Source organism: Leopardus geoffroyi, chromosome E1, assembly GCF_018350155.1.
Source record: "Leopardus geoffroyi isolate Oge1 chromosome E1, O.geoffroyi_Oge1_pat1.0, whole genome shotgun sequence".
In the NCBI taxonomy this organism is placed as follows: Eukaryota; Metazoa; Chordata; class Mammalia; order Carnivora; family Felidae; genus Leopardus; species Leopardus geoffroyi.
In genome coordinates, this window is record NC_059330.1 from 50,121,677 (window position 1) to 50,137,311 (window position 15,635).

The following is a 15,635-nucleotide window of genomic DNA, read 5'->3' on the forward strand; positions in this document are numbered from 1 at the left end:
GACAACGTGCAGACAATGTGTAGACACTGACATCTGAATTTCATACAAACTTTTGTGTACCATAAAATATTTTTGTTCTTTTGATTTTTTAAGGCATTTTCGTAGACGCCATTCCTAGCTTGCAGACGGTACATAAAGGGGCCATGGTTTGTTAACCCTTGATATCGATGACTAGATATAGAATAGATATAGATACAGATAGTCACACACGCATAGGACATAGATAGATGCAGAAACATAGATGGATATGAAAATACATTTTTCTTGCTCTCAACGGCAAAGTAACAGGAAGAAAATTCTTTATAGGGGGAGAGAACCAGCTTTCTAATCATACAGATGTGGGCTCAGGGTTTCTCTGTTACCTCTGTTCATTGTATCTATATGATCCTGAGAGACAGCTATTTAATCTCGCTTAACTTCCTCACTGTCTGTTGAAAAATAATAACAGAATTAAGGGAAGTGTTGTACGTTATGTGGTTAATGTGGTAACCGGTTCATAACGAGTCCACAATGACCACTTGGTTTTCTTCAAAGTTTAAAATGCCATCATGTTTTTGAGAAGTCTTGCCTAATTGTAATGATTCCCTTTGCTCACTCACTCTATTCATCTGAAATTCTTCATCTCTCCATGTCCTACAAACTTCTAAATATCATTTGTATGCGGTATTAATAGAATGTCACAGCCTTTTCTTATGGGGGATAAGTCCCGATTTTTTTTTTTTACCCCCTTCCTAACTGGATTTATTTGGTTTCTCTCTTCTTTTTAGCATATTGTTTGCTTTTCTCTGTCTGTAGATTTCTATTTTTTTTTTAATTTTTTAATGTGTATTTATTTTTGAAAGAGAGAGACAGAGGATGAGTGGGGGAGGGGCAGGGAGAGAGAGAGAGAGAGAGAGAGAGAGAGAGAGAGACATAGAATCTGAAGTTGGCTCCAAGGTCTGAGCTGTCAGCACAGAGCCCGACATGGGGCTCGAACTCACGGACCACGAGATCATGACCCAAGCCGAAGGCGTATGCTTAACCAACTGAGCCACCCGGGTGCCCCTATTCTTTTTTTTAGGTTTATTTATAATTTTGAGAGAGACAGAGACAGAGTGAGTAGGGGAAGGGCAGAGGGAGAGTGAGAGAACCCCAAGCAGGCTCTGTGCCACCAGCATAGAGTCTGATGTGGGACTTAAACCCACGAAGCTGTGAGATCATGACCTGAGCTGAAACCAAGAGTTGGACGCTTAACCCACTGAGCCTCCCAGGTGCCCCTTCTACTCTTTTAAAAACACAGTGAGCAAAGTTTCCTTCAGTATTGAGTTACACAATTTTTGTACAAAAAGAGAGACACCAGACAAAACTCCCATTCTAGACCAAACCAGCAATCCATTTTCTCCACTTTTGTACTCGCTTAAACATTTCTGGAGGAAATAAATAAACAGAATTGGTATCAATTGGCAGCAATAAAACGTGGGGTCTTCGGTTAAGAAATGGGCGGAAGACATGAATAGACACTTTTCCAGAGAACAGACACATGAAAAGATGCTCAACATCACTCATCCCCAGGGAGGTACAAGTCAACACCACGATGAGATACCACCTGACACTGGTCAGAGTGGCTAAAATTAACAACACAAGAAACAATGGGTTTTGGTGAGGATCTGGAGAAAGGGGAACACTTTTGCACCGTTGGTGGGAATGCACTCTGCAACACAGTACGGGAGTTCCTCAAAAAATTGAAAATAGAACCAATCCACAACCCAGCAATTGCACTACTCGGTATTTATCCAAAGGATACAAAAATGCTGATTTGAAGGGGCACGTACTTGTAAAAGCATTATCAACAATAGCCAAATTACGGAAAGAGCCCAAATGTCCATCGACTGATGAATGGATAAAGAAGATGTGGTGTGTGTGTGTGTGTGTGTGTGTATATATACATATATATATATGAATATACATATATAGGAATATTACTCAGTGGTCAAAAAGAATGAAATTTTGCCATTTGCAACAACATGGACGGAACTAGAGTGTATTATGTGAAGCGAAATAAGTCAGTCAGAGAAAGACAAATATCATATGATTTTACCCATATGTAGACTTTGAGAAACAAAACAGATGAACATAGGGGAAGGTAAGGAAACATAAAATAAGATAAAAGGAGAGAGGGAGGTGAGTCATAACAGACTTGTAAATACAGAGAACAAACTGAGAGTTGCTGGAGGGGTGTTGGGTCGGGGGATGGGCAAAATGGGCGATGGGCATTCAGGAGGACACTTGTTGGGATGAGCCCTGGGTGTTATGTGTAAGGGATGAATCACTGAATTCTACTCTGGAAAGCAAGGCTATACTGTATGTTAACTAACTTGAATTTAAATAAAAAAAAGAAATCTTTCCACTTGCAATGATGCGGATAGAGCTAGAATGTATTATGCTAAGCAAAATAAGTCAATCAGAGAAAGACAAATACCATATGATTTCACTCATGTGCGGAATATAAGACACAAAACAGATGAACATATGGGAAAGAGGGGAAAAGAGGGAAGGAAACAAACCACAAGAGACTCTTAACAATAGAGAACAAACTAAGGGTTGACAGAGGGAGGTGGGTGGGGGATGGGCTAGATGGGAGATGGGCATTAAGTAGGGCACTTGTTGGATGAGCCCTGGGGGTTACATGTAAGTGACGAATCACTGAATTCCACTCCTGAAACTCATATTGCACATACAATATTGCATATTGTATGTTAACTAAAATTTAAATTAAAAAAAAAAGAAAAAATATGCGGGATTTTCTTACTCAACTGAATAGTGCCTAACATTCTTTTAAAGACTACATGGCATATGTCTAGATCTATTCTGTATATTCTACAAATCTTGTTTACTATTGAGAATAACATCAGTGTGCAAAAAAAGCAAATTCAAACCATGACTTTTTTCAGTCCAGAACTCATGCTTTTACTATTCTGTATCTCGAATACACCCCTTGGCTAAACTCGTTAAAAATGTGTTGTTGTTAACTGGGGATTCACTCCTTGGTTTCTTCACTTACATCTACTGCCCTCTCAGACTGTGATCCTTCCCAAATTTCTATCGAGTGCCACCTAATATTCAGTTGACTTTTTGTTAAGCTCAATGCAAAGCACTTCAAATACATTCCCTTCTGTAATCCTCACAGCCAACGGAAATAGATGCTATGACCAATATTTCACAGAAAAGAACACTGAGGTTTAAAGAGATTAAGTAGCTTGCTCGGGGTGGTAACGCTCAGGAGAAGACCCGTGATTTCCTGCCACCCAGGCCTCAGTTCTAACTTCCTCCACTCAGAAATCTCTGTGCTTAAAGAGCTTAATGGGCTTGTTCATTCAGTGTCATCAGAGTGTTGGTTCATTCAACGCAGGGGTGATATCAACCACCCCATCTAACGAGACATCTGAAATGTATATTTCTTTTTTTATTTTTTATTTATTTATTTATTTATTTTTTTAATTTTTTTTTCAACGTTTATTTATTTTTGGGACAGAGAGAGACAGAGCATGAATGGGGGAGGGGCAGAGAGAGAGGGAGACACAGAATCGGAAACAGGCTCCAGGCTCTGAGCCATCAGCCCAGAGCCTGACGCGGGGCTCAAACTCACGGACCGCGAGATCGTGACCTGGCTGAAGTCGGACGCTTAACCGACTGCGCCACCCAGGCGCCCCTGAAATGTATATTTCATCAAACATGAGAAACCTCAAGTTCTTACACATTTGGGTTCACTCACGTATGGCAACTAGGGACTGAGAACCATCATTTCTATTGCACAGTGACCCGGGTATCAGCAGACATCTATGGAATCAGGCTTTCTTTAATTCAAAGAAGTAAGGAAAAGTTTCATTTACCAAACTTGCTTGAATCTATTCCATTCATTTATAATGCACTGCTTTCTGCAAGAATCAAGTTTAAATAGGATACTTCATAGGGAGTCCAATTGGCTAGCTTGCTGTGTTTATTTAGGTCGCGTGATAGATTGCACTACACTTACCATGTAACTTACCAGAATGCTGACTCTCGAAGGCCCATCATTGTCATCAATGACTTAATGTATTGCCTTTCTTGTGTAACATTGACTGATACATAGTAAATGAAGGCAGAAAAAGAAATAATGCAGAAGAATATGAAAAAATCAGTCGCAACTCCTGCTTGGGCAACAAAAGGTAGTATCTTCATGTTTATACCAGTAATTGACATCAGCTCTTCCATCACTGAGTGATTTGTCGTGATCTAAGGGAAGGTATCAGTGAACAAATTGTTATCATCGAGCTAATCATCACCTTGCACGTTGTCTCTCAGCTATAAGAAACGATGTGCATTCCACGTTTAAATATCCATGCTCATTCGTGATCTGGCCCCTTGTAGTTCCTGGAACTCTCCAAGTTTTGTCCTGACTCCTTAGAGCATGTCTATTTACCATCTTTAAGGGACACAATTCTACTCTTGCTCAAAGTCACCACTGAAATGTCACCTCTGTTAGTCATCTCCGCTGACATTTCTCATCAGAGTATCTCCTTCGTTGTTTGCCTTGCACAGCATTTATAATTCCACAATTGATAGAACCTAATCTCTTATGACGACTCCATATCCACATTTCTATCCCCTCACTATCCAGCATCCCTGGAGAAAAGTGCCTGTATTGTACTTATTTCCTGATCCTCAGGGCTTAGTGTCGTGGCTTAAATACAGCAGTTGTTCAGTGCATTGTGCCAAATAAATTAAGTGGATAAATTCAATGATAAGATAGGACAACCCATTACAGCACCATGCATCAAAAGTTAACTTACAGCGCGATTAGCCTTCTTTAACTTAATACTCACCTCAATGATAGCAGCATTAATGGCGGCCTGAAAAGCTACAAAGCCCTTCTCCCAGAACATTGAACCTTCACATGTGGTCTTTCCTTCCGTTACTTGACAGTGAGCTTTGGTGAAAGAAGAACACCACCATTTACAATGGGATGGGACAATCTTGGTTATAGGAAAAATCGAAACTTCAAATGTTCCAAAAGTGCATTCCAAGTCTATAATAATATAGTGTATGGTAGGACTTCTCTGGCGAGTTTTGTAGAGCACACCCAGGAAGAATACACCAGAATTGCTTTATGAATGTTCTTAAGACAAGTTATTAATAAATTTTCATTCAATCTTATCATTCTCTCAATTAGCCAAGAATGTTTTGTTGAGTTTTGCTCTTCTGTTTGCTTGTGCTAAGAAAGCACTGATTTTTTTTTTTTTTTTAAAAACATTTGGTATTCACTGAACAAGAATCTCTCTTTCAGGTTATATTTAGCAGTAACATAGGAATAATAATAGCAAATATAATTTCTTAATAAAACAATATACCTAGAAACATAGGCTTTATTTAATGAGAATGAACCTTGGGGTGTCCCAGTGGCTCAGTCGGTTAAGCGTCCGACTAGGGCTCAGGTCATGATCTCACAGTTCGTGGGTTTGAGCCCCGTGTCGGGCTCTGTGTTGACGACTCAGAGCCTGGAGCCTGCTTGGGATTCTGTGACTTCCTCCTTCTCTGCCCCTCCCCCACTCATGCTCAGTCTCTCTCTTCTCTCACAAATAAATAAACGTTAAAAAATTTTTTTAAAAAGGATGAATCTTGGGGCGCCTCAGCCACTCAGTCGGTGAAGCAGCCAACTCTTGATTTTGGATCAGGTCATGATCTCACGGTTTGTAGTTCATATTGATAGTGTGGAGCCCGCTTAGGATTCTCTCTCTCTCTCACTCTGTCTCCTACTCTTTCTACCCTTCCCACACGATCTCTCTCTCAAAATAAATAAATACACTTTAACAGTAATAATGGGAAGAATGAATCTCATTTATGTTCAGAAATGAAAAGTACATGCTGGGTACAGAGTTCAGCTATCACATGTGACCTCTAGTGACTAATGGCGTAATAGCAAAAAAAAAAAAATTTCTAGTAGGAAAGTTACCTGAATGGTCTCTGTGTTCCTTCATCTTGGGGATTCTACTTCCCCAGAAAAATTTTAAATGGTATGAGAAGGTATCATTAAAGATGACTCTCACTGCATCTATTGAGTAGTTTAAATCCAATTCGTCCATGCTGTTCTCATCCGGCCACCCCATGATTGTTCTTCCTGTCATATGAAAGAAAGAGTCTTATGAAAGAAGGAGATGGCTAATAAGTAAGAAGATTTCTATGTGGTCCAAAGACAGCATGCCATATTCAGTTATGCTTGAGTTATTTTAGGTGAAAATTCTTTATTCACTAAAGGCTGTGCTGGTTCTAAATAAGACAGTCATACTGGGGGTGGGGTCTAAAATCTAGATAAAATCGGAGGTATGTGGCAATCACTTTGATCGCAAATAGATCACGCTTTCCCTGCAAAAAAACTTTTAAAACAATGGCTTAAAACACAATGAATTTGGAACAGAAGCACTAGCACTCCTACATACACAGATTTATCCAAAGTGGAAATACATGCTATAATTATAATATATAATTTCGTTTGACAATGGTGTCCCTGTGGCCAAACTTCCAAAGAGAGCGTAAAGTTATTAAATTTGGAGAATGTTTTCTCAAGATAATTTGTTTATTCCAAAGATATAATGTAAATTAATGACTGTTACTGACCAAACCCAGGCCACTTAAACCACGCAATTTCCTGCAATCTGGCAGCTGCATCGAGAAGCTTATCAGACTCAGGTCCAATACTTTCGTCAAGACTATAAGTGGTGTGTATTCTTTCTTCAGAGTGTCATGATTTCATGATTTCTGGTTGGTTTTATTGTTGTTGTTGTTGTTGTTGTTTTTTATTTGAGATATTAGCAGCCATGGGCGCTCAGTGCCTAGATCCAATAATTCAATGGCACTTTCAAAATGGTGATATTATATTCCCATCATATGTTTTTTACTAGTGGAAAATGTTTATGGAACAGTGCTTTCCATCATCTGTTTGATTATCCAATAGTACACTTCATATAGGATAAATGCGGGTATTTTCCCTTTATACGCAGATTTTCATAATAGGAGCTGATTTTGTACCATCCTCCCAAAGCAACATTTGTTTCCTTTTAATACGTTACGAAAGCCTGGATTTCATGTATACATTGGATGTGATTCAACTCACTGCATTTATTATTCCTGTTGGAGCTCAGAGTATGCCGGGTTTGACCAGGGGGAGTCTCTTCCAGCTGACTACTGAGCCTTTCTGACAGAACCTTTTCTTCCTCGTAGGCTTCTGTCTGGGGTGACAATATTCTTCACCCTGTAAATATCCCGTCCAAGACCTCTGCATCTCCTTTCTGCCAGAGCTGGGACTCCTGGGCTACCAGGACACGGAGGTGAGAGAAAGAGACTACTCCATAAGTAGTTATTTGGTATATCCCACTTTCCATATATAATGGCTTCGGAATTTTTTTTTTTTATGTATTTGAAGAGATTTAAAAACCATGTGCTGTCCCACATTTCCAGAATCTTCTCACTAATACACATTTGAGTAATACTGGACTGTCTCGTTTTGATACGGACTCTAATGAGGATAAAAGTTAATCCCAGCATAAAGGGGTGTGTTTGGCAAAGACCTGCAGGAGAACATACCTTTCATGAATGGGGCCGAAGCCACTTTGTTCATGATCTCCTGGGTTGTTTTGGATTCGGGTGCGAACGCAATCACATAATTAGAATCGTTAAAATGATCTACACGTCCCAGATCCATTGCAGGCAATTGAGGAAAGTCATTAACTTGATGTAAATTGGAGGAAAGTCGGTATGCAAACAATACTAGAAGAAATGAGAAAAACCATTCCTACACAGCAATGAGAGAAAAATAAAGCAAATCAATAGCTGTTCAACCACAGATAAGTCATCCACAAACAACTTAAAACACTTAATTTTCTGTGTGGCTTTGACCAGTTTTCTCTCCCAGTTCCCAAGTGTTTCAATTTTCTTTTGTCTTTTACTCTGCATATTTTGAAATATGCGCATCCATGCATCAAGACAGAGTTATGGCATCAGGTCCCAGTTATCACTGAGAATCTACATTTAATCACACTTTCATGTGAGTGTTAGAGGCTGGATTGCTTCATGAATGGCCTAAAGGCTTATAGTCATGTTGAAACCCGAGCGTCAATGATAAAGAAGTGTCATATGTTATGAAATAGGTTACCAGCTTCCATCAACAGGAGGAAGGTCATATTTTTATCTGCTGCCATCCTGCATGTGGAAGAAGATAGTCCTAAAAAACCGCTCATAAAAAGAACGTTAAAAACCTTTGTCTTTGTGACAACATTCCAAAATGGGAAATGCAGCAGAATGCATTTGCAATCTGGGATTAAGAGCACACTTCACTATTTCCTTTCAATTCTAAACACATGGGCGTTAAAAGAGGTATATATCTTCCTTACCATCTGATCTTATTTAAAAAAATTCCTTTTTTTAAGTGTACCCATCCATTTTGAGAGAGACAGAGACAGCACGAGTCGGGGACGGGTAGAGAGAGAGGGAGACAGAATCCCAAGCAGGCTCCATGCTGCCCTCGCAGAGCCCAATGTAGGGTTTGAACTCCCGAAACCACAAGATCATGACCTGTGCTGGAACCAGGAGACGGATGCTTAACCGACTGAGCTACCCAGGCACCCCTGATCTTCTTTTAGTATATGTGTTGTCTCTACCTACACCAAATGCATCTGTCTAGATGGATCAATTGATAGACACACTGCTTATGTCAAAAACAGTTAAAAGGTTGGAAGTAAAACTCCTATATAAAGTAGAATCCAACTTTTATATTTATACTTATGTAATCTTTACTCCACGCAGGGATTTTTGTATGCTTTATTTACTGCCAATCTAAGCATTCAATACATACTTGTTGAAACAACACACTCACACACACACACACACACACACACACAATGTTCATAAAATCAAATGTTAATAGATTAACCTTCGAACTATGGATACTTAATGGGTGATTTCATTTTTTTATTTTGTTTTTCTCAATTTACTTAATTTTCTATACAAAGCCCATCTGATCATTCTTACTGGAAGGAAATACTCTCTTAATAGAGCAAAAGTTCAAAATGCCACTTTCTTGTCCTGTTTCTTTATATACCCATTATTTCTTTCAAATTGATGCTGTGTCCAAAGTACACTTGTGTAGAAGTGCTACAATGTATCCTTTGAGTTGTTGGGTTTTTTATATTTTGGATTATTTGTTGCATTAATTTTGGATTAAATTTACCTCTTTCTTTGACTTTGACCCTGAACTTTTATACCTATTCCTTCATGAGTTTCAAATGAGTTCAGATGTTAAGAAGTATGATGTCTGCAATGTACAGATGTGGCTTTATTTTTCAGGAAGCTTCTGAACATCAGTTATTTAAAGAATGCCTCCGGTAGGAAATCTACTAATAATATATTTAAAGGACTCTCAGTTAAAGGAATAGCAAAGTCCAGAATTTGAACAAAGAAATCCAGCCTGGTAGTTAAAAATAGTATATATATATATATATATATATATATATATATACACACACACACACACACACACACACACACACACACATACATATATATGTGTGTGTATATATATGAAACATTAAATAATGAAGATAAAGTGTGTACCACCCAGAAAACTCCCACAGTTTCCTCTTTGAAACATGAGAAGACGCCGAAGCATACCAACAAGGTCTCTCTTTTCATCCTCCATTTTTTAAGAAAGTTCTTGCAGAGAAGGGCGCACGTTTGCTGACCCACGCTCATGTGCCTGTTGCTCATTCTGCCCTGTTTATTTTGAAATAAGAAAGTAAAGTAAGTGTGAAGGTCTGCTATAGGAAACGTTGCGCAATCAAACCCAAAAAAAACACATTATAGCAGCTGTTCTCAGCTGCAGGTATAGGAAAGGGAGCCAGAAAGCTAAAAACATACAAGGGGAAGTTGAAGCTAACTAGTGGGTCAATTATTTTAATCCCCATGATAAACCTTTGACGTAGATCCTATTAGTCTCCCCGTATTAAAGATGAGGGAAATGAGGCCCGCGGAGGCTGAGTGGCCAAACGCAGCGAATGATGGCTAGCAGAATCAGAGCTTTATTCCGGAAAACCAACTTCTGGAGACCTCACTCTTAACCAGTGTGCCATGCTGTTGTCAAAATTCATCTAGGGGGTCGCTTGGTGGCTCAGTCCGTTTAGTGTCCGACTTCGGCTCAGGTCATGATCTTGCAGTTGGAGAGTTCAAGCCCTGCGTGGGGCTCTGTGCTGATGACTCAGAGCCTGGAGCCTGCTTCGGATTCTGTGTCTCCCCTCTCTCTACCCCTCTCCCACTTGTGCTCTGTCTTTCTCTGTTTCTCTCAAAAATAAATACACATTAAAAAAAAAATTTTTTTTTTAAAAGAAATTCGTCTAGGGAATTTCCCACATTTCACCAGACAGGTGGTGAGGAGCTCTAGGAGGGATCCACTCAGACTACTTATCCATGGGCTTTGCTCTGTGTAGTAATTATCAGGAACCCCCAAATGCTGGAACATAAGGAAAGATAGATTACTCTCAGAGTAATCTCTGCAAAAGGCAGAGAAAATATACGGGTTTTTTAAAAAAGACAGCTTTATTACGATAAACAGAAGACAAGGTTTTAAATCTTCCGTATAATGAACTATAGTTAAATTCAAGGAGAAAGGTAAGAAGAAATGAAAAGCCAATAATCCTACTTAAAATTCCCATCGAAGTCAGTAAAGAATATAAAATCTCCTATGATACAGAGAAAAATTTTTCAAAGAAAATTAAAAATCACTTAGAAACAATGAGAGAGATAAAACTACATGAAGTAGAAACAAACAAACAAAGGATCCAAAGTAAAGTATTTGGTAAAGAGATACCCAAAAAGAAGAAAACACAGTTGCAAGAAAAATACATTGAAGAAAATAACATTGTGAAAAGTCCAATGGAAATTAATTTTTCAAGGTAGTGGAAAGATGCGTATTTCCCAAAAAAGCTCTCCAAGTACCAAATACAATGACAGAAAATATCAAAAAGTAATGAGTTTTTAAAATTAAAGGATAGAGGGGAAAGTTGGAATCAAGTTGACAGCATAGAGGTGTGGTCATGCAGGAAGGAATGAGTCAACAATGTATAATGGAACAGAAACCAGCCTGATATCTTCCAAGTAGAAGTGAGAAAATGATTTGCCCTCTTTCCTTTGAAAAATCTACCCAAAGGGATAAAAATAAAGAACACTGATGAAATATTTATTTGCGATAAAACTAGAATGATTTAACCCCAAACCACAGATACTCCCCCACCAAATTATTAAATTTTGCTTCAAATTAAGAAATATACACAAAGGAGTACCACAATGTGCTTATGAATCAAAAATTAATTGACAAAGTTAACTGAATCTAAATTATTAAGAGATCCCTGAAACCCACACAGTATTCTTTCCCTTGAAATGACCCGTAGGGTGCAGAAGTATGGCAGCTGGTTTCACCTTGTGGGAAGTCAAGGAAGGTGATGAGAATCTGCACGAATACAGTATTGTTGTTTTCTTCAAGTCCACAGCCGGGGTACAGAAGAATGTGGAACGTCTTACACCAGTGGTAGAAACAACAATAACCCAAACAAAATGAACACCACAGTCCCATGGCATGAACAAAAACCAACAGACGCAAGAAGACTTTGATGAACTGAATTGTCAAGAAAAACAAGCCCATGATGGGTGCAAAGAGAGCCAACCTTGCAGCCTCTGGACCGGGGGGACAAGCCCCTCATCTGAGTGTGGGCGGGGAGACAAGGTGTGTCCACGGCAAAGGGTATTTGCAGAGATGAGGAGGGAAAAAAATCAAACCTTAGATGATGTACGTGTGGGATGCAAAACGTAGAATCTAAAAGAGTCTAAAATGCGAAGAATAAAAATAGCCTAACCAATTTTTCTTCACCCTACAGCCACATTGGATTTTCTCAGGAAGAAAAAAGTGAAAGAGGTAAAAAAGGTCCTGAACAATAGAGAGAATCTTTGAAGTTCTGTGCCTTCTCGTGCTGTCTAGATTTCTGAGACCTTGTCAGAGTTGAACCCGGTGGTGTGAAAGTGCTCCTTGTTGGAAAAGTATGGACAGAAAGTTATAGTTATCATGGTAAGGTCTGTTTGGTAAAGGGGTGTGTATGGTGTCATTACAGACAAAGTTGATTCTTGCAATGTGGTGGGACCCATTTTATTGCCAGTAGAAAAGAAGCACCTAAAATAATTTTCAGATTCATGATGTTCCCTTTCTTCCCCATGCGTGTAAGTGGATAGGTGGGAGGTGGAAATAGGGATAAGAGGTGAGCAGACAATGGACACATGAATCAGATAAATTTGTAGTTGGAGTTCCTTGAGTTGGAAGCTCATTCTAATAGTATATTATCAGAGGCAACATAGACCTGACTATTTGTAGGCACCCATGTAGGCACTCTGCTGTTGTCAGTGGAAGTCCTCCATTGCCTCCTATTTATGGGCTCAACCTTGGCCTTGGGGGTAATCCGCACAAGGGCTTAGGCTCACAGGGAGAGAGGACTAGCCTTCAGGCTTACACACAGGTCTACCAGTCAGCCAGATTGTTGGTTTCCAATACGTAGGCCAAGTCATCAGCGACTCTATAGAATTGTTTGCAGAGGACATCATATATATAGAACATATATAACAATAATTCAGGACATATCTGCCCAACAGCCATTAAATGATCTCTTTCAAACCTAGTGAAGGCAGCAGATTCTAGATATAACACTCAGTCTGGTAGTGGTAGTATGATGTAACTATTTGTATGGTCGTCTTAGTGGAGCCCAAGAATTACTAGTATATCTACCAGAATGAGTTACATAATTGAATTGCAAGAGGTCTATCTCATTATTTTCCCATCAGGAAGAATGACAAAATTTCTCTGAGACTTGTAAAGCATGAATGCTCATGAATTATCTTAGTTCATGAAGAAACCATGAAGCATAACCTTACTTAATAGAACCCAACATTCTAGGAGTGGGAGTTGGTCCAGGAAATGGTCCAAGGGTAGTGGCTTGAGCCTTGGCACAAAGCTTAGAGCACAAGGTCGATTGGCCAATAAGATCTGGGTTTTTGGGGTGGTCGTGTTCTCCTTTCCTTTGGCTCTATATTAAAAAGGGATGGAAACCATAGAGTTGTATGGTCTCTTCCATCATATGAGTAATGAGGTTGTTTCTGGCTACTAGATTCATGGCCTAATGCTGATCTTATCCATGGGGTGAGAGCAAAGCCACAAATATTCTGGTCCCTACTGGTATTTAGGAGGTAACTCAAATGGGAAGATCACTTACTCAAGGCAGCCTTGGGAGGCATTGCCAGAGATAAAACCTAATCATTGTGTATTGTAAAGAGTATTGTGAATCTGCTCTTTCAGTCTGAAAGGCATGGAATAATTGAAGAGGAACGTGGTAGGCAGAATAATGGTTCCCTTCTAATCCTGGAACTTGTGAATATATTACATTACACCACAAAGGAGAATTAAGGTAACGGATGAGAGTGAGGTTGCTAATCAACTGACTTAAAATCAGAGAGACGATCCTGGATGATCTGGGTGGACCCAAGTAATCACAAGCGTCCTGAAAAGTGGAAAGGGGAGGTAAAAAAGGCAGTCAGATGAGGTGATGTTAAAAGGACTCAACCTGTTGCTGGCTTTGAAGATGGAGGAAGGTGGGCATGAGCTGAGGAATACGGCAGCCTCTGGAAGCTGTAGGAGGCAAGAAAACAGAATAGCTCTGCAGAATGGAAGGCCCCCCTGCCAGCAGCTTGATTTTCATCCAGTGAGACTCACATCACACTTCTCACCTCTCAAACCGTAAGATGATAAATCTGTTTTGTTTCCCACCACAAAGTTCATGGTCCTCTGTTACAGCAGCAATGAAAATTAATACATGGAGCACAAAAAGGAGTCTGAGAGCGTGAAAACCGAGAACAAGACGAAGGCGAGGGCTTTAGGACACAAAGAGTTGTTTGTGGAACAAATGAGGGCGTGAATTTATGTTCAAAAACTGTCCAAAAATGAACAAAGGAATCCAGAAGCTATGTGGATGAGTTCTTGACCATAGCACCACCAGAGCAGGCTGTGATGGCCTGGAGATCCCAACTGAAATGACACTACGATGTCACCAATTAAGAAACCAGTACCCCGGTAAGCCATGGTATCTGAGAGGGTTAAATACATCGCCTACATGCCTACTCTTCTTTCTTTCTCTAGCAATGCATGTGCTAGAAAATATTGATGAATACAAGAAATTCACATGACCTAATTGACATGATTGTGGGTATTTCCTTCGGACCGTTAAGACTGATTTTTTTTCCCACCACACATCCTGATGTAAATGTCAGGGGGAAAAAAAATTACTATTCACCACAGTAGCACAAAACATCTAACTAGCTTACATTGCTCCGAATCGGAAGTTGTGTGATCTAGAAATAATAATGTGGCTCTGTAAAAAGCCAGTCACCTCCTGCCAGAAAGAATTCCTCATATTCAGAAAATAAGTACATTGCACGACAAATTAGATCAAGACTCCTATAGATGTAGTATATAAACAAGGTCAATGAAAATGTTGCCCTAAGTTTTCTTGAAAATCCGCAGCCAGCTAAAACAATTCAAAACCCACTCAGAAAATCATGTGCTCCCCCCCCATGTTTATAAATCCTCTGGCAATAAAACAATTCAAAACTCACTCAGAAAAACGTGTGCCCCCCCCCCCCACGTTTACAAATCCTCTGGCAGTAAAACTGAAAACAAACAAAAAAGAGTAAGTAATTCTAATAACTTGGGAAGCAGCCCATATTTGCAAAGAAATGACAGAAAGTGACATTCCTTTCAATCCGTCTAATACCTTTTAGATAATATATGCTATTTGTCCAAACACGCTTTAGTCATAGGGTAAAAATGAAAAAAAAAAAAAACAAAAACCACTTAGTTCCCCAACGGGTTATTTAGCCATACAATAGAAAACACTCAGCTGATTGGGGGAAAATCAAAACAACAAATAACTTACTGCCTTGAATAGTTTTCATCCAAATGTTTGGTATTCCCTATTCGAAGTCGTAAGTTATAGTTGTATATGCAAAACAATCACAATTTTAGAGATTAACTTACTCTCAGGAAAGCTGGGGCAAGAATCTAGAAACGGTTCATCCACATGTCTCTGCATGTCCTGGAGAAGAATTCACATTCCTTTTGGGTCACTACTACATCATGCTTTTAATTTCATGTTTATTGTGAATAGTTCCGTTTTAGAATGATTTCCGAAAAGGATTATGGTCTTAATTCAGCCAGCCTGCCAAAAACTCTCTGCTCACATCACATGGTGACTTCTCCGCAGTTTTCCATTTCTTTGTCTCCCAGCCAGCTCCTCAGCAGGGAGTTTGTAGTTGCAGATGGCTGGCTGGACATATCAAAACATTAGGAACTATCAAACCAAAGAGAATCTAGTCTTTCTCAATTAGCTTTTTCATACAAAGCCCTAATGGGAGAGCTGGCCCCCAGCACAGTCTTTTTAAAGAAACGCAAGTAAAGAGCCAGTTCGGAGAAAAGCAGAGCCGGGAGAGGTTGAAAAAGAAAAGGTTTTAAAAAATGATAGCTGTAAGTATACAATCAGGTC

At 39.4% G+C, this 15,635-nt stretch overlaps 1 protein-coding gene across 2 annotated transcripts in view; it reads right to left on the minus strand.

Moving 5' to 3' along the window:
• Positions 1–15,285, minus strand: part of ABCA9 (ATP binding cassette subfamily A member 9) — a 63,596-nt gene extending 48,311 nt beyond the window's left edge. Inside the window, exons 1-6 of one of the 2 annotated variants that reach the window (XM_045489552.1) lie at positions 15,131–15,285; positions 9,679–9,780; positions 7,597–7,779; positions 5,969–6,133; positions 4,842–4,945; positions 4,025–4,251 (exon numbers count right to left, since the gene is read on the minus strand). In XM_045489552.1, coding sequence (XP_045345508.1) covers positions 4,025–4,251; positions 4,842–4,945; positions 5,969–6,133; positions 7,597–7,779; positions 9,679–9,706 — 707 coding nt within the window. In that variant the 5' untranslated portion in view covers positions 9,707–9,780; positions 15,131–15,285. Of the gene's footprint in view, positions 1–4,024; positions 4,252–4,841; positions 4,946–5,968; positions 6,134–7,596; positions 7,805–9,678; positions 9,781–15,130 lie in introns of both variants that reach the window. The other variant, XM_045489551.1, reaches the window with a different exon arrangement.
• Positions 15,286–15,635: the final 350 nt, after the last annotated feature.